The 21,899-nt window shown below is 38.2% G+C and overlaps 2 protein-coding genes across 3 annotated transcripts in view; one reads left to right on the top strand and one right to left on the bottom strand.

Moving 5' to 3' along the window:
- Positions 1-4,192: 4,192 nt before the first annotated feature.
- On the top strand, positions 4,193-15,829 carry LOC145766323 (uncharacterized). Its single transcript, XM_082578009.1, has 11 exons — positions 4,193-4,863; positions 6,112-6,342; positions 7,713-7,782; positions 7,976-8,104; positions 11,206-11,344; positions 11,444-11,531; positions 11,918-12,027; positions 12,892-13,149; positions 13,579-13,734; positions 14,401-14,562; positions 15,672-15,829. Exons 1-11 carry the CDS (start codon positions 4,215-4,217, stop codon positions 15,819-15,821), a joined length of 2,142 nt encoding a protein of 713 aa, XP_082434135.1. The 5' UTR covers positions 4,193-4,214; the 3' UTR covers positions 15,822-15,829.
- A 580-nt stretch (positions 15,830-16,409) lies between these two features.
- The window catches only part of LOC145766324 (actin nucleation-promoting factor WASL-like), a 30,414-nt gene continuing 24,924 nt past the window's right edge, over positions 16,410-21,899 (bottom strand). For both annotated transcript variants that reach the window (XM_082578010.1, XM_082578011.1), the window contains 4 exons: positions 21,425-21,788; positions 18,088-18,192; positions 17,760-17,877; positions 16,410-17,406 (listed from right to left, as the gene is read on the bottom strand). In XM_082578010.1, the coding sequence (XP_082434136.1) occupies positions 17,354-17,406; positions 17,760-17,877; positions 18,088-18,192; positions 21,425-21,788 (640 nt within the window). In that variant the 3' untranslated portion in view covers positions 16,410-17,353. The remainder of the gene's footprint in view (positions 17,407-17,759; positions 17,878-18,087; positions 18,193-21,424; positions 21,789-21,899) is intronic.

The following is a 21,899-nucleotide window of genomic DNA, read 5'->3' as shown; positions in this document are numbered from 1 at the left end:
ACGGTACTTTAGATAAATTATGATTAGTGGGAAAAATTGTTCAAAATAAAATTTTAAGCAAAAACTTAAAGCTTGGACAAAATAAAGTTATCTTGTGATAAAAAAATATAGCTTATAAAGCTAAATTAATGTTAATTAAAATGTTTTGAAAACTGCACTGTTTTTATCATCAGTGCTATTGAATGAGGTACGTACCCAGTGCTGCTAAGCTTTAAATTCAATTGCAGCTGATATCACAAGCACTACTTAGTAGTGTCATATGTCACTTGTATATAAGTAGCTCGTTGTTTTTAAGCCTGTTTTTAAAAGTGTTTTCGTATCAATTGATGAACTTTTTATAAGTGGTAACCACCAGGTAGTGCAATAGATGGGCAGTCCAAAATCAAATGATTCAATTCAATTTTATTTTTCTTTGTCAGAATGCAAAAAAAATGATATTGCAAAAAGAAATACAGTAACAAAACCAACAAAAGGAAAAGGTGGCAAAACTATAATGGTTTAAGACGTGCAAGTCGTGCATGAAAGGATCTAATATTGCGGTATATGCATTGATAAATATAGTTAAGCACAGCCACCAAACCTGATACTTTAAAACAAGTACCGTAGATGAATTAGTTAAGAATCAGTCGCCTCCTCGTTCCTGAAACAACTGGAGCGCCAATTCTTAAAGCAATGAAAACACGACTGAACCCAACAACAGCACAAAAACAAACTAATACACACACACATATTGTAATTACGTAACGGACTATCAAAACCAGGACTATTTACAGATTTTATACAGAAATAAAGTGTTCGCAGCAACGATATTAAGTAGCCTATAGATTGAAGAATAAATACACTATATATATGGCAGCTCTTTATCAAGATAAAATATTTAAAAAAGCTTTGTGTTTTAAATTAATTTCCTGCACATGTAAGAGCATAAGAAACATGATGATATAGCAGCGTGTTTTTGGTATTGCCAATAAGAGTTGAATCATCTTTTATAGCATCAGTGAGGGATGGAGTGTTTTTGGTATCGCTAATGAGAGGTGGAGACTCTTTGGTAGTGCCAATGAAGGATGTAGTGTCTGAGTTGTTTCAAGCATCTTTTCCAAACCAATCTAAACAATAATCTTACGAAAAGTCAAGCGATCCTCTGAACAAACATAATAGCTTATAATAATCAGGCAGTGATTAGATGACAAGCTTGTAGTAACTTAGTGATGTACGGTATTCTTATCTGGCAAATATTAAATTATGCAATATAGTATAGTAGCTTATTTATGGAAGAGTAAAGATAGTAATCACCATCCTTATCCATTTGGGGTCCACGTCTTTTAGGCGCAGACAGGTAGGCGCCGGTCAGATATGCGCGCACACTGTGGCGTCTGGATATTTAGGTGCGGAGCACTGTGGCGCCCGTTCATTTAGGTGCTATTACTAGTAAAGTCTACAGATTGTATCAGCTTGGCAGGTAGGGCAATGCTTTTCACACAAAATCTTACATTGAACAGAAAGATAAAATGCTGTTTTGTAAATGCGCGTGTGGAAATGAGGTGCGAGACAACGCTCTACTACTCTTGATATTAGCACATCTTCACAGAACATTTGCTATGCATCCTGAACACCTGTTGCAGCCAGATGGAACTTTACTTAATCTGTTATCTTTCGCAATTACTTCTACTCGGGATGGATTGGTCGTGTGGCGAGTTCGTATGAGACAACGCTCTACTACATGAATACATTTCTATAGGGCATATGAACCCTGGCTACAAGCTGCAAGCATAATAGTTCCACTTTGCTCGTTATAAAACCTAGTCGGGGTTTTGACGGAAAACTAAGTTACTCTTCACTCAAGCCTACCACCTGCTTGAATATAGGCTATGGTATATTTTTTATTGATGTTTAGTGTAGTTATTATTTGACTCACTAAAAGTGAACTCAATCATGTTCGGAAACATGAATATTTATTGATAACGCTATCGTCGACGCAAACCTGGACTAACAACAAATCAATGCCAAACACGCGCATTAAAATACAATATATCTTTCTGTTCAATGTAACATTTTGTGTGAAAAGCATTGCCGGTTTAAGCAGCTGCACGCACGGAAGCCATGACATATTTTTCTGTTCAATATAACATTTTGTGTGAAAAGCATTGCCCTACCTGCCAAGCTGATACAATCTGCGGACTTAACTAGGAATAGCACCTAAATGAATGTGCGCCACAATGCTCCGCACCTAAATATCCAGGGTTGTCGGTATTTTACCCGTCCCAAAAAAACCCACTTAAAAAAACCCAAAGCATCATATTTGTCCAGTTTTCATTAGAAAATCGAAAAAATGAGCAAAAACTCTACAAGGCACTTAAAACAAACTTCAAATTAGAACTTGAGGATGTGATAGTGAAGTAAATTTCCAAGGATGAAGTGAAAACGCAGTGGATATTTCTGTATCATACAGTACACAAAAATCAAGTAATGCCACTTTACAGTACACTAAACTCATTTATGCAAGAAGGCCTCATAACTAAACAGCCCGAGTGCATTATTTTATTGAGTTATGCCAGCATACATACTGTGAGTGAGCACTTCATTGGTAAAAAGCAGTTTTGAGGTGAAATAAGCATGAATCTACCTTTTTGCATGTTTTTTTAAAAAAAAACAATAAAACCCAAAAAAACCGAGTTTTAAAAAACCCCGGGCGGGTTGGGCTTTTTTTAAAAAAACCCGTGTTTTTTCTCAACCCTGTAAATATCTAGACACCACAGTGTGCGTACCTATTTGACCAGCGCCTAACTGTCTGCGCCTAAAAGACTTGCTCCCTCCATTTGGGTGTAATATATGATAAACAGTTTGCCTGCTTATTTTACAATTTAGACAAGTTGGTGTATCTTATTTGACCCCATTGACAAAGAGTGGTAGTGGTTTAGATGATGAGATAAAATTGCATTGTAACTGATCCATTTTTTTCTGCTACATGTCAAAAAACATGAGAGAGGTGGCGTTGGATCATTGATAATGTCTCCACTCTCCACCATATGATTAATTCTTTGTCCAATATTCTTTCCATGCAGTTTTTCAACTTAGAATTTAGCATTGTTTATGAAAATTGCACTGAACAGAATGCAGTTTATTAAAAAGATTTCATTTAGGAAATTTTGTTCAGTTCAGTTTTTCATTTAGAAATTAAATTTTCAAGAAAACAAAATCAACCATCTGCAGACGATTTTCTTTTTATCACTCTTAGCCTGCCAGACGGGCTTAAATTCAGAGAAAATTAACATTTCTATTGTAATTTTGTTTCTATATTGTTCTTCTGTTCGGTGGTTGTCCGAGTGCACAACATAATTGCACTGGTGCCAATATTAAAATAAAGAACTGCTAAAAGTTGTCGGTATATAAACGGCTGCCACCTTTTGTTAATAGTCAAAATACATACAGAATACACAATACAATTGCTCCTACAGAATACACATATATATATACGTCATCCGTCCACAAGTGTTTAAGATCAACAAATTTTGCTCCAAAGCAAACTTTTGTTTCAGTAAATGTTTTGTTTCATATTCACTTTATTCAGTCCCTGGTCAATAGTATGGAGTTTTAAAAGAAACATGTAAATATCTTGTAATGCCCAAAATATTTTGGATTTTATCTTTTTACAATTTTCTAATTATGGAAATGTGGAGAAGTAATTAAGGTGTCGATAGAACAAAAATAAAAGACGTTGTTCTCGAGTTTCACCCTTATTTGGGATCATCGATGGTGCATAATGTTGTCTTGGCAGGAATCGAATTTCCAACTTATTTGAAATTGTGGACATCCTTGACTAGTGGGAATTGAACCTCTGTCGAGATTATACTACGGTTTCTAGCATGCTGTGTTTAACCACTCAGCCATGTGTTAAGACAATATAGCTAATTGTTTATTGTATGAACTTTATCTTTATTGCGTTCAATGCATGGCAGCATAGCAGGATTTCCTTTATATGTTCTCTTTTATCTGCTTGAATCAATTGGGTTTTAAATTATTAAAGCATACAGATTACAGTATATAAGTTCAATTTGTTTTTGTTTCTCATCACATTGAAAACAATACATTCCAAGCATAGCAAAAGTGTAGATGACAGCTGACAAATGACAACTGTATAATTACCTGTGTAATTATATGTTATATGGGATGTATTATATTTGCAGAGTTTGTATGTATCATTTACATAACTGCTGATGAGGAGAATGGCTAAAAGACCCTCTGTGGCTTTTGGTAGTGGGGTTACCTCTAAAACTGACATAAACATTTGGAGATTGAAAGATGATTGTGACAGTCACAAGAAATCTTGCATCAGTGACATTGGTATAAAAGATTCATCCTCCTCATTGAATCCCACATTGTCGGGTAGCAACTTGGGAGATTTTATTTCACCACGTGCTATTGCTGGGTTGAGTAGAGCAGCCAAAAAGACTGTTCTTGATCAACAGCGTGTGTTAATGCAGGACGACCCTCGTTATCAACGCCTCATCAAATCCCAAAATATGAACCGAAGGCTGCACAAAAGACAACACGCAGCAGCTCTTACCCTCAGACCCGAAGTAGTTTCTGCTCCTCCTGATCTTGGTTTTCGAAAAAATGATGCATTTGTCATGTACAAAGATCCTCCCAAGATCGTGGTGATCAGTGCAAGCCAACACAGTGAAACTGCCGAGCCTTTGGACATAAAATCCCCTCACAACCAACAAGCGTTGACAGTAGAAGAACTGCAGGCTGGCGATACACCAAGAAGTACCATGTCATATGGATCGTATGCAAACACTGACTCATTTACTTCTGACTATAAATCTCCGGATTCTTTTTACAAGCACCCAAGTGAAACTCCACGTATGATAAACAACTTGGTATTTCTACATATCTATTATATTACAGGCCTCCAAATTCGTTTTTGTTGATGACGGACTAACGTGTCCGGTCTGACCAGCTATCTCGGTGGACACACCAGTTTTAACGTCGAATCGTCGATCGTCATACTTACTCATTTTATCTTGATAATTCTTCACCATTTGAGAACTATAGCTATGGTTTAGAAGGCTTTTTAAAAATTCAGCGAAGTCACTCTGAAAGGCTTTCATCACAGCAACAACGTGCGCTTGAAGAGTTAAAGCGCCATGTAGCTGCTTGACACGCCGCATAACTGATTAACTTCCACCGAAACAGGTCATGTGGCTTCTTGCGTCACAATGCTCTGGGCATGAGTCGAAAAACCTCTACACTAACGCAAATGTACTATTTTCTGCTGTGCAATGTTTCACTAGGCTTTTTTCTTTTGTTTATTTTTGCGTGTCAAGTGAGCGAAAGTAATGAAGATCAGGTGTTCGCCCCGCTAACTCAGTGGTTACGCGCCCGGCCCAAGATCACATGGCGCTGCTTCTATTCTCGGGGTGTGCGCTTGAGCAACGCATTTTAGGACTGCTCTCCAATCTCCATTCAGCGGCATCAGCGAGTACAATAATTCCCCGGCAACAACACTTTTAACAATCGGCAAACTTCACTCTGCCAATCTCGGTAAGCGGCCCTGCGTCAAGAGCCTCTACAAGTATGCGAAACTACCAAGAATAACCAATCAAGGCTTTGTCAGTCCGAGGATAAAGATTCAATACCAACCAACCATATTCAAACTCGGAATGGCCCGATTCGGTGAGTCCGATTCGGTGAGAGTCCTATTCGGTGAGAGCCTTTTTCGGTGAGAGCCCTATTCGGTGAGTTTTTTTTTTAAATTATTGCGCGCCGTAGCCTAATTATCCTTGCCTATTATGGGGATAGGGGTTTGGGGGTTTTTGGGAGTTTTGGGGTTTTTTAGGGGTTTGGGTTTTTGGGTTTGGAGTTAGGGGTTAGGGGTTTTAATTAGGCTACGGTACCCGATAATTTTCAAAAAAAAATCACCGAATAGGGCTCTCACCGAAAAAGGCTCTCACCGAATCGGACTCATCGAATAGTAGCAGACCCATTCAAACTAGTATTTAATGTACATTAAATTTAACTTTTTCAACTTTAACTGTAACAAAAATGCCTCAATAATATCGTGATATATATGTAATGTATATATAAACAATAAAACAACTATTTTTACAGGATCGACTACGGCATTCACTGATTGGGCATGGGTGCGTGAGCGACTTGCAAGTCGTGAATCCACAATGGCAAGGCCAGAGTCTGCATTGACGTTTGATGACTTCTTGAATGGTTTAGACCCAGATTCTGATGAATATGACACAGATTTAGAAGATAATTTTGTAAAATTCAATCTAGAAGCTGAAGATCGAACTGGAGTTTGTCGATACAGAAAAATATGTGAAAGTAAAGGTGAAATATTGTTATATTGTAAATTTATATTTTTGGTGTGCAAAGATCGCAAAGAAGTCTTTCACCATTATGCTACCATTGAAAGCTTAAGTTGAAGAACTACAGTAGTTATATAAGTCTTAAAGGGAGTTGGGAAAAATTATGATGTGGTCGTTAAGTAAAAGGACATTAAAGTTTCTCAAAGCTAAAGCAAACTACCTATATATACGGTAGGCCTATTGAACTATATATACTGTATCCATTAGTGTAGCGGTTTTCAACTGGGGGTCTGTGAAAGTTCTTGAATTTTCAGCATTATTGATAAACTACCACATATTAAAACTGTTTACGTTTTATCTGTGCATTACATTTATTCTCAGTCTGTGCGACGCGACGCCCTCGTAGTCGTACGTTGTTTGAAGTTTCAAAGGGCGTCTCACAAAGGTTCAAAATTCATTTAAAAAACTTAATTTTTTTTTATAAGGCTATCTAATAATGTAAGTCCAACTTAATTTTTTTGAGACAGCAGATTGTTGATTAAAGCTTAATTTAGAAATTTTGCAAACGTTAGTCAGCATTCTATTAGCACTCACGTCTCACAGTTTTGCTACGACTGATTGCAATGAAACATTGAATGAAATATTGACTTGATTGCAATGAAATACAAATGAAAAAGAGGGAGAAATTCTTTGTAAAGATCGCAAAAATTCATTAACTTTCAATAGAATTTAAAGAAAAACCTCAAATCAGCAAATTCTATTATGTGCGTCACTTGGAAACTTATGAAACATTAGTTTTCTGTAGGAAACACGTTATTGGCTACTAAAATTTTAGATAATTTTTTTTGGGGGGGGGTCTGCAACCGCTTTGAGGGCACTAAAAGGGGTATGCCAAGACAAAAAGTTTGAGCACCACTGCATTAGTGTGACCATGAATCAATCCTTTTGCAAAAGAAACTTTTTCACAAGAAGATACTTTGACCATTAAAGCACAAAACTTAAGCATTATATAATTATATACCTCGAAATTTCAAAGGTGTAACTTAATGGTTCTGATGCTCAGGTCTTTTGTCGTTGATATTACGTTTTTTCCTGAATACTAGTGTAAATTTGGAGTATTTTCAAAGAGAAGAATTTCAAACCTCTTTGTCTTGTTACTTCAGAAGAATTCCAATTCAATTCATACACTTTTAAAAATTGTGCTAGTTGCTATTTAATGGTAAACGCCTCTGCATCAATATAAGTTATTTTGAACATTTTATGTAGAACTTTGACGCATTCTTTTTCGTTTACCACGAACATAAACTGAGTTTGCAATTTATTAAAATTCGTATTAATTTATCTGTATTATAATTCTGTATTTAATGAATCAGTTTTTGCTGTGCATTTCAGGTATTGCTCCAGCTAAACAAGTCATAAAGAAGTTGTCCAAGGAATGCCCCAACTTCACCCTCAAACACAGGTATGTCATCTTTTTTGACTCATTTTAATGATATTTATCCAATGCTGCAAACGTCAGATTGAAACTCAACATTCTTTCAAAAGCGCAAGATTTCCTGGCAAAACTTTAACTTTGTGTGTTTTTATTGTGTTTAAACGTTTCAATTGTAATAATTTAACTTAATGGAGTCTGAAAGATTCAAAATGTCTTTCAGAAACTTGAACAGCAAGGACACATTTGCATTGGCTGGTGCATTGGTTGAAAATACATTAGTCGAAAAGTTAAACTTGTCCGCAAATTCGATTGATGACCAAGGAGCAGAGAGCATACTGAGCATGCTGAAGTGAGTATACCGGTACTTAATTATATACTTAGGCTATTTGATCTCACATTATTTTCACAAAAAAAGTATTTCTCGCAATGTATTGTACACACTAACTAGTGATGTCACGTGCAGGAAAATTCTGTCCGCTGCCCTCACCGTACTGCGAATATCTGCTCGCACACGCTCCGCGAAAAAATCTGAAAACAATGCAGAGAACTTGCACAAGCGCATGGCAAGTTTGAATGAAATAATATTGAATACCGGTACCAACTGAAACCTTTCACACAACACTTGCAAACTTTGCATCATGACAGAAATAGCGGCGTTTCCAGGCAAAAAATAAAAATTGAAAAAATGATACTGCTAGAAATAATTTTGTTTTACTGTTTTTATCACATCCTTAGATTTTTTCTGCGCGGTTTCAACAATCAAAATTTCGCGCGGTATCGGCGCGGTTGACATCACTAGTACACACGTCCAAAAAGGTCTAACAAAACTACTCAGTGTGGCAAACAAATTGCTTTTACAAGGCTAAATGTGTATTTGGTGATTTAGGTGTTTTGGCACTGAATATAAAGCTGATTTTAGATTTGTCTACACCGTAAGATTTTAGAAATATTTTGCCGTGTCTTTTCATATAAGGTATCCTACAGTAGCAATAAAATTATTTCCATCCAACCGAGATTGCATTTATTTTTGCTGCTAAGCGACTTATGGTTGCACGAATGCACGTGCTTTTGCACTCTGTTGCAATGATATCGAATCCGCTTCTAATTTTTTTTCTCTAGCACATTACGTCACTAACATGTTCTAGAATTTAGAAATTGTCTTTTCTTATACATGCGTACACTAAATTTTTCTTGACCGCCATCACAAAACAAATATTCTTGTGGTGTAAAAGGCCCAAGGTTTACAACCAAAATATTCCCAATATCGTAAAAATCAAGTGTAGGTTATACCAGGAAAAGAAACAAATGCCGTCAATTTGCTGATGATAATGCAGATAACAGTGGTTCATTCATAAATAATATAATTTATTTGAACTAACAAGCACCATACACATTTACCATCAAGCGACTCAGGTTTTAAATCACCAGTTGTGGAATACTGGTGACCACTTTTTCTCCACCGTCGCTTTTCTACTGCGTTTCATCATTTTATTCTTTACCATATCGTAAAAAAAAATCAAGTCAAAACTGAAAGGGTCACAGGAGACTCAGTAAACTGTATATAGTTGTACTTTTTCGGTCTCCAGACGTTGTAACGATGTACAAAGAATCGTTTGTATTTGCTGGGAAGGGATTAATAACTGCGTGCATTTTAGTGATTGCTTAGTGCAAGCAACCTTTCATGTGGCAATCGTTGACCCACGCAGAGAGCTGATACCAAAACTTGTCATAGAAACGAATTATAGAAATCGCATTAATTACAATGATTTGCTTTGTTACACAAGAACATCTATAAATCAGTCCCGGTACACAAATACATAATGTAATGGATTTTTGTAATAAATCTGCCACCTCAAGGCATTGTTTGTTGAAATCACGCTTAATTGTCTATGGAAAACAGCATCCTTTGTCCAAACAATGACAACTATCCCACCTAATTTGTGGTTACCTATCCAGGATTTCACCTTTCCTTGATACCATGGCAAGCGCAGACAATGCCTTTTATTTACTTTGTTCACAATCATCAACACAATATGCTTATGAAAACAATTGCTCCGCTATTTGGTCTCATAAACGTCGAAGAACGTGTCACAGACGCTTCGGCTTTGTTTTCCATGGGCCGCTTTTCTTTTCGGTTTTCTTTCCATTTAAAAACTATTATTTCAAGCTCGATTAATTGAATCAGTGGCCAATGGTGCAAAATGGATACGTGAATTAATTTCTTCCTAATTAAGGTGGGATTATTGTAGTCAAGGTGTTTTAAAACAAGAGGCGAAATATTAATCCGATTAAAGGTGTGAACGCCTTTGTTTTGAATAGCCTTGGTAGGAAATATGTGCGATTGAATGATTGTGCACATTTAGGTCACTAGATTCAATTAAAATTACAGTATATTTTATACATCAAGCAAAAAAATCAGCCAAGTTCGATAACTTATCTAATGCAGCGGTTTTCAAACTTTTTTGATGTACGAACACCAAAGAATTTCGGGCTCTACCGAGACACATCGCCTTTCAACGTCTTTGTTTTTGGAAGAATATTGTTTTTCATCAACGTTTAGGTCGAAGCTGCTGCGTTGAACAAACTATACCTGATACAAGCTACTGCAGCTGTATTTTAATCAATGCATGCCAGTAAAATCACTTACTTTCACTGCAGTGGGAGCAGTGATGACAAGGTGGAAACTCCTGTCCACGTGAATTGACGTTTGTCGCCATACTGTCGACGCACTGGTTTAAACTTTTTTGAGGCACCTATTTTTTTACAAACATCCGCTGGTCCAGCGATTTACGCAGTTAATTGTCAGCAATTTGTAGTAGCCTACAGTAACATGAAGCCAAATGCTCTCTTCTAAACAAACTAATACGGCTGCAGCATTCAAATGCTTATCAAATGCCTTCTCAAATGCCAAATGCTTCTCGCGGCACACTTACAACTGTCTTGTGGCACACAGTTTGAGAAGCTCTAATCTAATGTAATTGACAAAGCTCTCTCCACCGTAAAGGTGGTTTCTTCAGCATTTATTCAAATACTTATTTTCTGGTTGATCAAGATACTTTAGATGCCACTTTTACGGTGGCAAAAGCCTCATCAATAAATTATTCAAGTTATCGAACCTTTTTGATTTCATTTGTCTACTTGGTATGTTAAATTGTCCGCTTTCATCCTACTTAGCGCATTCTTGTATGACTTATACTTCTTTGTAACGTCAAAAAAGAAACGGGAACAGAGGTTGAGAGACACCAGTGTCTACAGCGCTTTATTGCTCAAAATTATATGTTTGTCATTCCATGAAGTAAAGTTATTAAGAAAGTATCACTAAGTGGTTGTGTCCAGTATTTAAAGTCTTCGTCACACGCATTTGTTAATGCGTTATTCAATTAATGTTTCTGGCTTTAGATTTCTTTTGACTAAAATCGACTATCACTGATTTGCACATTTCACTTCCAGGAAAAACAACACAATACGAATGCTAGACTTAAGCAACAACTGCTTGAAAGGTGCTGCAGGAAGCAACGTAGCTGATATGCTGAGAGAAAATTCCTCCCTGACTCACATGTCTATCAGCCAGAACAGGCTTGGTGACCAGGTATGTACCTCCGGTCAGCATAAGTAGGCACAATTTGTTGGTTTTCCATTTTTTTAATTTTCTATTTCGTTTTTTTTTCTTATCTTCCATTTCTCACAGGAAGCTCTACTCTTGTCAGAAGTCCTTCGTTGCCACAAAACCTTGCGCACTTTAAATGTCAGCCAGAATAAATTCTCTGACATGGCGGGTGAGTAACTATTTAGTTAGGAAACAATTAAACGTTCCATCGATAGACATCCAGCATAAGCACTAAGCAGTCTTTTTACATTGTTACATCATCGACATTTAGACGACGGTAAAAAGGAACTTTTACTGGCTAGTAAGAGAGAAGTACAAAACCTTTTTTGAATTTTTCAATGTCGAAAGTGAAAACTTTTCAGTTTTCATGCGAAATAACATGAAAATCTTTTTTAAATGAAGAATTTAATTGAATGATAAATTTAATTAAAATTTTTTTAAAAGTGAAGTCCAGGCTTCTTTGAAACAAAATGGAAAGATAGCGCAACTCTACATAACGAAAGGCCCTGTCACGTGAACCCCTATTAAGATTTTCTGTTCTTTCACTATTTCCAGGCCAGTCATTTGGTGCGGCTTTGATGGACAACGACGCGCTGACTAGCTTGAATCTTTCTTGGAACTCTCTGGGAAAGTTATCCGCTAGCGCGCTCGGGAAAGCGATGAAGGTGATACACTTTAGTGATTGTGCTTGTCCCAATGACCAGTTTGATTTAGCTCTGCCACTCTATTCACTGTCTTTAACGCTAGAGGTTAGGCTTGGTTTTGAATCTTTATCCTCGGACAAAGCCTTGATAGGTTATTCCTGGTGGGCTAGTTTCGCATACTTGTGGAGGCTCTTGACGCAGGGCCGGTTACCCAGATTGGCAGAGTGAAGTTTGCCGATTGTTGAAGTGTTGTTGCCGGGTAATTATTCTATTCACTAGATGCCGCAGAATGGAGAGCAATCCTGAAATGCGTTGCTCAAGCGCACACCCCGAGAGTCGAACCAGCGCCGCGTGATCTTGAGCAGGCATTCACATTACATCAAATTCAAGCACTGTCACTTGTCGCTGAATGAAAGTATTTTGTTAATATTTTTATTGTTGCTGTTGATATGATTCTGTCTTATGTTTGTGGCAATATTTATCCTCTGACTGAGAAAGTTTCGTTTCAGAGCTTAATCTGAGCAGTTTCCCATACTTGTGGATGATTTGAACCACTGACGCAGGCCCGGTCACGGAGTTTGACAGAATGAGTTTCCGATTGTTGAAGTGTTGTTGTCTGTGAATTATTCCATCCATTAGGTGCCGCTGAATGGAGAGCATTCCCTGAAATGCGTTGCTCAAGCGCACATCCCGAGAGTCGAACCAGCGCCGAGTGATCTTGCGGTTTCTTCGTTCCTACATTCAGGCGTTTAACCAACTGAGCTATGAAGCAGCCAAAAGGTTGAAACGCATTGTTTATCACCATCCTTGCTACATTATTCGATCGACTGCCGAACACATCCGTAAAACTGGTGACACACACGAGCTTAAAACGGCTTCTTGCAGGTCAACACTACATTAAGCAGCCTGGACTTGTCGTACAATGGCGTGGGGGACGAAGGTGCTGCTTTGTTTGGCAAACCACTACGTCATAACACAACCCTGAAACAACTTTCTTTGGCTGTCAATCATATCGGACCGTTTGGAGTTGAGCGCTTGGCCTCAGGCATATGCGGAAGTCGTAGTAAGAAAGGGAAGAAATCGAATTGTTGTCTCAGGTCGCTTATTTTGGACAGAAATCCCTTGGGAAGAAAAGGGGTTATTGTAAGTTATTTGACCTTCACATACTTTTGTGGAGGTTTGTCGCTAACTGTTTTCTTATAATTTGCTCGAGCTGTGCTCGCAATATTCTGCTCTGCCACGCAACTTGGTCTTACGTGGTTTAAAGTTCCAAAAGTGTTAAAAAGAAAATCTGTAAACAGTTGACGTACGGGTCCAAATGAATTTCAAACAAGATTCTGTCTTTGTGTAACTAATGAGATCTCAAACCAAACCTTAGAGTTGAAAGTCTGTTGCATGTTAAAAGTTTTGCAAGTGCAAGGAAAGCAGCAGCCAACTGCACTTAACCTTTGTGGAAGCTTCTCACAAAATCTCTTTAAAAATAACCTTTCAAAACTGTCGTAATCTTTTCTTTATGGCCAAGTGATTGATGCTGCTTAGACCAAAAAGCATCACATCTTTATATTGTCTCAGGCGTTCATAAAGCACATGGAGGGGACGGATAAATTAATTGACTTGAGCATCAAGGAAGTGGTGCTTGCGGCTGATGTGGCGAGCATGATCCGGCAACTGACATCTTTCCGTTCTGTCTCCGTCTTCTTTGAAGGTCAAAGAGAAGATGAACTAAATGTGAGTCTGTTGAATTGCTCGGTTTTAATTTCCACAAAACCTACAAATTTCCAATAATGCAATTGCATTGTAAGCAGGTGTTGCAATCGTGCAGAATTCCCTTTAGGGAACGTTCAAATATTACGTAACGCCTTCGAGGGGGAGGGGGGGGGTTTATGCAAAGCGTTACGTTAGCGTCACATCGGGGGGGGAGGGGGTTCAAGCAAAACGTTACGTAACGCTTTCGAGTACGGAATGGTAGTTTTTTGTGCTGAATTTGTAGTGAAAAAGCGTTACATGGGGGAGGGGGGGGATTGAAAAAAGCGTTACGTTGGCGTTACATGGGGGAGGGGGGGGTCAAAAATTCGGGAAAAAAGCGTTACGTAATATTTGAACGTTCCCTAATCTTATTTCGATCTTGAGCATGCTTTTTGTCATGTCATTTTTTGTCAAATCTCCTTTTTCTTAGGCCGCTGTACGGCACACCATTATGGCAAGTGTTGGTTTGGAATAGTGGTTAGGAACAAAAATAAACTGAATCCATGTCAGAAAATCTTTTTTCAGTATATACGTTTTTTTTTAACTGAGCTTGCATTTTTTTCATTGATCCACGAGATAATAACGTTGAATGTTTGCAGTCAGATATGAAGGTTTCTTTGTCAGTGATTTTAATTTCAAAACTTGCAGGAAAGTGCAATACAATATGGTACCGTGTTTCTGCGTCAAATCTTGGAAAAAAATCGAATGAAATTAAGCGATTTCTTTCAATCTCTCGATCCGAAAAAGGAAGGCTTGAAGATAAACCAGCTTAAACGTGCCCTGCAGAGACTAAAACATCCGCCAAGTTGGGTAAGCTTGTTTTGTTACCAAACGAAAATTCTTTTTTTTAATGGAAAATCTGATCAACACAGCCACTTGCGTTGGTCAGTACACTTTGAGAGGTGTCGAAGTGGACTGTTTCATAATGCAGCCCATAACAGGACTTAGGTTCTTATTTACTTAAGCGGCAGCCACTTCGGACTGAAGGATGCACGTATTGAGTGAACGTGTGCAAAATATCATTCAAAAATTACTTTGGCAGGCTACTTATTTCCTCTTTGACAAGTAAGCAGTGCAACTGGCAGTAGCTTGTCAGATCAGCAGTTTCCAACTGCCGGCTCGCGAGACACTGGATAGCGGTCAAGACACACTGCAGCGCAAATTGTTTAAACTACCGTTGTATATACAATACATAATATACATTCAAGTGCTTTAAACTTATTTTTGTCCTGTCGCCTTGGGAAGAGACTGGTCTAGATTACAGACGTCAGCACGATGTCGTGCTGTGTTATCGCAAATTTGACTGCTATGAATAATACAACTTAAACAATTCCATGCTAGATCGGACGTGGCTATTAATAAAAACGCCTGCGGTCTGGCGAACAACAAAAGAGCCCACCAGGTTCGAAAAATAAACGAGACACCAACCAGCTCAATCAATTAGATAACATTATCCAAATCCTATCACTCAATGTTAAAGGTATATCTATCAATCTAATTATCTATGGCAAATGTGAATACCTATCAAAAATTCTGCGAAAACATGAAGTGGATATTGTCCTCTTGCAAGAAACTCACTTGACTGAAAACTCACCCCTATGAAGAAGTCGCCTAAGTTACCTGGATGCAGTACAATTTCCCAATCCAATCACGATGAACAGTAATTTACACGTATCCAGCCTCAAGTAATGAAGTCGGCAATCACCTCAAAAAACGTGCACGAAACATTACGTAACATAAAAGATTTTTTACGTTTATCTTAAATTACAAAAATCCGCCATTGTTTTTGCTTTCGACTGTGGAATAAAAACAATAAATTTGCATCTTGTTGATCAGTTTTAAATACAAATGCACTGTCTACTGTGCGTAATAATATATGAAATAGAACAACGTTACTCAACGTTGTTATAACATTTTAGCTGGAACTTGAAAGGCTGCTTCAAAATCTCAACATCAAACGAAACAATTCGATTCGATACAAAGATATTTGTCATTACAAGACGGATGAGGTCACACTCAAGGTGGCGAAAGAGAGCAAGCCAAAAAGACGGATCGCATTCCGTTTCTGAACAACTTTGTCCACACTTTTACAACTTGACTTGCTACTGCTGGTGTCACTAAAAAGCTTTGCTGATTTCCATTTCGTAATCCACCGACTTGAAAGTTTTAAAATTTATACCCACGCGTGTTCGTTTTCCACAGGTTTAAGATATTTATTTTCTTGGAGATTGTTACGTAATACTGAGACATTAACGGCAAAGTTCACTTTACAGCCCACACCTCATACATAAACAAAGATGAGGCATTATATGACGATAAACGTCGCTTTCTTGTTACAAGCTCAACCGTTATTGAAATTATTTTGGTAAGGGACAGCGTTTGTCTTTAATACTTAACAAATCTCAAGGTGTTTTATGTACGCTTTACGTCAGATTTTTTTTGCCAATTTTTTATGTTATGAAATGTATCTCCACTGTGCCAACGGAGCTTTTGCACTGGCATTATTATCTATGACCGCATTACACAATTCAATGTTTAAAATGTTCTTGCCAAACTATTTGTTGCATATCTTATAGTGCCAACAATTGTTTCCCTGTGTTTTCATCGATTGTCAGTATGATATTGAAACTAGTCGATTAATAAAAAATACTGTGCTACTTATTCTTTGCATTGAGGCTCGTGAATCTGGCCAGTGCTTCAACCATAGCTGGAGCTAAGTCATCGAATGCTAGCACAATCCACAGCTACAAAAATCCGTTCTTTTACGTTGAGTCAATGAAGACGGATTTTGCTAGATTGGAGGATGAACAATGAACATGAATGTCTGCCGACAGGCATTATTCTCAGACACAAATTATCGTCATTCTTGATAAACGTTTATGTACATATCATTGGAAAAATGTCATATTTGCAAGTACATGATCAAAATGCAACACAATATAATTTTAAAATTCCGTACTATCAATAAGAATTATCCGCATATAAACGTACATGAATGCTGGATGATTAAAACAGTTCAAAATACATTCATTCAAAAGCACAAAGTTGTCATTGGGAGATGATGTACAGTACATTGATGGCAGATCGCAAAATCGCGTTTAAAATTGAAGGAAAACAAATGCCAATACATTCATGATACAGCTTTCGCCGAGCTTGCACGAGAGAACTGGCGCACGTACATGGAAGGATTACGACATCACAATACGTGACGTAAGAACTCCGAAGAGAGTTTCAACATCGTTTCATAATTAAAGACAATACTGTAGGCGTACTGCTGTACAGTAGGAGATTTCATTAAAATGTATCTACAACTAAAAGTTTAGTAAATTTTAAGTAAGTTTCAAAGAAAATTTTCAAAATATAATAAATGGGGAAAACACAGAATTATTAGACGTTTCCGCAAATAAGTCTATTCTTACAGCCAACTCTCGGGTACAAGATACGCCTTACGTTAAATACAACTTCAGAATAAGTGATCTCGCCGCAGTACTTGCAGCACCTGGACAAAATACTACACTTTGTTGGGCAGTAAGATTTCTTGGGTTATGAAACGATTTATTTCGGCCGCAAATTAAAATTTGAATGGCGTTGCACTTCTTGTCTACTCGCTCCACTCGTCCTCATCAAAATCTTGATCAGAGTCAGTTTCAGAATCTAAAAAAAGAAAAAACGGAATGATTTGTACGTTGCTGCAATATCCAAAAGCTGCATTACCATAAGATAAACCGGTAGTTGCCGTGCAACATCGGCAACCTCCATCTTCAGTAACGATGCTTAGTCAGTTTTAGTGGCTTTGAAAGGTAACTTTCATCATTCGTTAGCGATTTAGAACAAGTTTAGACATTTAGGAAGCCTTTCTTTGTAAATTACATAAAAAAGTGCAATTTCTAGAATGTTAATGAACAGCTGTAATGGTTCTGAACATTCACTTTTCCAATTGTCCATCAACCGTTACTTGTCAGGTCTCCACGAAAACAGACCAAGTAACTACACTCTACTAACCATACCTGTGTGGATAGCATTCTCTCTCTTCTGCAGAGCCAAGGCAAGCGCATCGGCCAATGAGCCGCCACCTTCTGCAGTTGGTGTTGTAGCCGGTTTTTCTGCGCTTTCGTTTGCTGAAACCTGTGCAGAATCAATCAGTAACATGGAAAAACATTCTAGTGGAGTCGTTCATCATCAAGGTTAAACCAGGGGCTACCAGGCTTGTTTAACGCTCACCCATGAAAAAATGACAGACCCTCGCATGCTCGTTACTTCCAAAGGCATCCTAACCTTAATATTTGGCTTCACGCAACGATACTGGTGACAATCTTACGTCATGAACAAACTCACCGGTTTAAGACCTTTCCCTTTTCGAATGGCTTCCAATAGGGCGTCTCTCCCAGAGGGGGCTGCTGAGGCGGCTGCTGGCCGATCGGAAGCCGCTTTCAAGTCGTGCTGGAAGAAATAAACCTACGTTGAAACCATTGTTGGACAAAAAACAAGTACAGTCGTGCAGGTTTCTTAAAAGCACACTTTTGAAGAGTTGATTTGTGGCATAGAACTTGAATATAGCGAGAAGGTTTGTCATTGCTCGAAGCTGCAATCCTTTTCGTCTTGACTGTCTTCAGGAGCTTGACTTAAAGAGAGACACGAAAAGTACTTCAGCTTCGAGCACTCCTCGCTATACTTAAACACTTTTTATCTTTCTTGACTTCAATAATACATTAGGGTGTCCCACTTTTAGGCGACTTTTCAGGAAAATTAGGTTCGGGTCAAATTCGGAATGGATTTTCGTCACTGATTTCAAAAATGACGTTATTTTTTCATTATGACGTCATCTTGATGTGCCAGCTAGCGGATTTTTGCTATTTTGGCCTTATCACGAATATGGTAAGAGCTAGAGACTTGGAACTTGCACCAAAATGACCGAAAGGGACGATTTCCTATTTGTTGTCAATACAATATGAAACGCTAACTGCAACAGAAAAAGAGTTATTTTGAAAAAACATGTTTTTGCTCATTTTTGGACAAAAATATGAGAAACACGGCAATTTTGCTACAGTGACGCTTTTATTTCGCTTGTTAAGTTGCTGTGTTGCGCCACATTGTTTAACAATTAAGTACAGTGGTAGTAGTCTAGCATATTGTATTTACAATTGATTATATACCTCAGCATTAATTTTTACATGCATATTACAGTTACTAATACTAGCTAACTTTAAACCCTGATCATTTCGTTCAAAGATCTATCAAACAAAACCACCATTTAACAACACAACACAGTTCAATGGGATTATCACACCATACTGTGCAAAGAAGTACAAATGCGCAAGTCTGTTTTGGCCAAATCATCTTGGTCATCTCGAATCAAGCCGTTCACAACGCGTTTCAGTCTGCCAATGAAGCGCTCTGTTTCTCGATTGTTGTCGTTGATCATACGCAAAAACACTGATAGAGATGAAAAACATGCAATGCGTGACGCCATCTTACTTTCATCGGAGAAAAAATCACGCTTCAAAGCGTCTGCTCGATATCAACGTTTCTTGGAAAACTTTTCTGTCTTGCCGCATCAGCAGCAAAAGGCGGAGCTTCAGCGTGGAGAACTTAAAGCAACATTTTTAGTGCTCAACCATTGGGATGCATGCTTAACGAAATGTTTCAGAACAGCGTTGAATACTGGTTCATCCACAGATTTATATGCAAGTAATAAATCTCTTGTAAGCAGTACCAATTGAGGGACCTTCAGCAGCGGAAGATTTAAGATGGATGACTAAAAATGCTGGCAAATAAACACAAACAATAACAGAAACCATACGTTGAAGTTTAGGGATATCCTGAGGCCCAACACAATACCCAAAAATCAGCAATCTTAAGTAACCACTCGCTGTTATTCAACGCGCATGGGACACGCTTTCTTGACGATAAAAAAAGTAGGGGTTTCAAATTTCCTGGAACATCCATCACTAAATGAACTGCCATAGCAAGAAGACACATATGGTCGCTCCGAAAAGATGAATCTTAGCTTCTTTCTTGTACTCAGAAAACCATAAGATCTTGGCTTTTGAATAATTAGCGGCTATAGCTGTGATGAAACTTTACAATATTGTCGGATTTTCAGATGTTGGGGCTTAAGTTTTGGTATTTTCTTGATTATGTTCATCAAACTACCATCTTCGTATGCATTAGGGCAGGGGCGTCCAACCCGTGGCCCGCGGGCCACATGTGACCCGCGTGGTATTTTTCGAAATGACATATATTATATAATAATCAACTCAATCGCCAACGTAATTTATGGCGAACTTGCATTCCGATAAATTGGCATTTATTGTTTTCTTTCTTTCTCTATTACTCTATAATCCCTAGTGCATGGGGTGCGCAACTGCTCAAGTTAATTTTATAGTAACACAATGCACATTGTTACGCATCACATTTTCGACATTGTTACGTCCACCCTTTTCAACACAATAGTACTGGTGCTTCAAGAGTCAGTCAATCAGCAATGTTTCTTGCTTTTAGCGAGAGAAGTTCAAAACTTTCTATTGCTAGAATTTTACAAAAAAAATTGTTATTGTGCGAGCAAGTTTTTCGTAGATGAACCTAGGGACAACCGGAGTAGGCTACAATACATTACGGGACCCGCAACTCCGCTGTTCCGGCAACATCAGAAGGGTCAATTGCCAATTTGACATTTTTTACGCTTTGTTGCTGGCTTGCTTTCAACTAAAAACCTTAAACCACTTTAAAACCAACTTCACTCTTCTTGTATAACCCATAAAATGTACAAACACATTTCTAAGATTAGAATTTGGGTGTGAGGGTTTTAATTAGAGATTATCAGACAGTCAACTTTGTCATGAACATTGAATTTCCACCCAACATTTTCTATTTCTGATTGAACTACATGTACTTTAAAAGGTCGTCAATATTACTGCATTCAATTGTTTTCACTAAATTAGATGCTTTTGTATCTGCTTTACGCGGATCCTCTATTGACTTTACGTTAATCAGGGTTTAAAGTGTCAAAATTCTCTTTTTTTCAGTCATTTTTAAGATTACAAATTAGCAGTAAATACTCAAGTGGCCCGCGCAACCATTCGTAAACTACATGTGGCCCTTTGGCCAAAAAGGTTGGTCACCCCTGCATTAGGGCATTTCACTTTGCCTTCCAAAAAGCTTTTTGCGTGTGTAAAATAAATCTGATTTACATGGAAGAGACATTCAAGAGTGTGTACCACTACTACTACCACTGTACTTAATTGCTAAACAAGGTGGAGCAACTTAACAATCGAAATAAAAGCATCACTGTAGCAAAACTAAAGCAAAATTGCCGTGTTTCTTATTTTTTTGTCCAAAATTGAGCAAAAACATGTTTTTTTAAAATAACTCCTTTTCTGTTGCAGTTAGCGTTTCATTATTGTATTGACAACAAATAGGAAATCGTCCATTCCGGTCATTTTGGCGCAAGTTCCAACTCTCTAGCTCTTACCATATTCGTGATGAGGCCAAAATAGCAACAATCCGCTAGCTGGCACATCAAGATGACGTCATAATGAAAAAATAACGTCATTTTTGAAATCAGTGACGACTGACGAAAATCCATTCAGAATTTGACCCGAACCTAATTTTCCTGAAAAGTCGCCTAAAAGTAGGACACCCTATAATACATACTAAAACAAGAACCACTTACTCCTTGCTGTATCTGCGACATAAGAGACCCGCGTCCGGTTGGAGCTTGAGGGGGAGGAGGCGGTGCTCCTATATTTGATACAGGAGGAGGTGGTGGTGGTGGAGGCGGAGCACCACCAGAAGATGCGGAGTGCATTGGAGGAGGTGGAGGCACTCCTCCGCCTGGACTATGCCGGCTGCTTGGAGGTGGAGGAGGGGGTCCGCTTTTTCCTCCTCGAGATTGTTGTTGTCGTTGCGGAGGAGGAGGAGCTCTTGAGTTGGAAGCACGTTGAGGGGGTGGAGGCGGTCCACCACGGTTCGGAGGAGTTGGGGGAGGACCTCCTCTGTTGGGTGGAGGTGGAGGAGCTCTCTGTTGCTTTGTTGCTCTAAATGAAACACACATGGCGTCAGAAAAGTTATCTTACGACGTCACACCTTACTTAGATATGGATTATGTGTGGATCTTAAAGCGAATTTACATTTGTATCTACATTTAC

This window comes from Aplidium turbinatum, chromosome 3 (assembly GCF_918807975.1).
Source record: "Aplidium turbinatum chromosome 3, kaAplTurb1.1, whole genome shotgun sequence".
In the NCBI taxonomy this organism is placed as follows: Eukaryota; Metazoa; Chordata; class Ascidiacea; order Aplousobranchia; family Polyclinidae; genus Aplidium; species Aplidium turbinatum.
The sequence above is the reverse complement of the archived record's forward strand: the minus strand, read 5'-3'. Positions and strand labels throughout refer to the sequence as shown.

Coding starts and splice junctions, on each gene's coding strand:
- LOC145766323 (XM_082578009.1), top strand. CDS start 4,215: ATGAGGAGAATGGCTAAAAGACCCTCTGTGGCTTTTGGTAGTGGGGTT. Junction 13,735..14,400: donor AAAGAGAAGATGAACTAAAT/GTGAGTCTGTTG, acceptor CAAAACTTGCAG/GAAAGTGCAATACAATATGG. Junction 14,563..15,671: donor TAAAACATCCGCCAAGTTGG/GTAAGCTTGTTT, acceptor ATAACATTTTAG/CTGGAACTTGAAAGGCTGCT.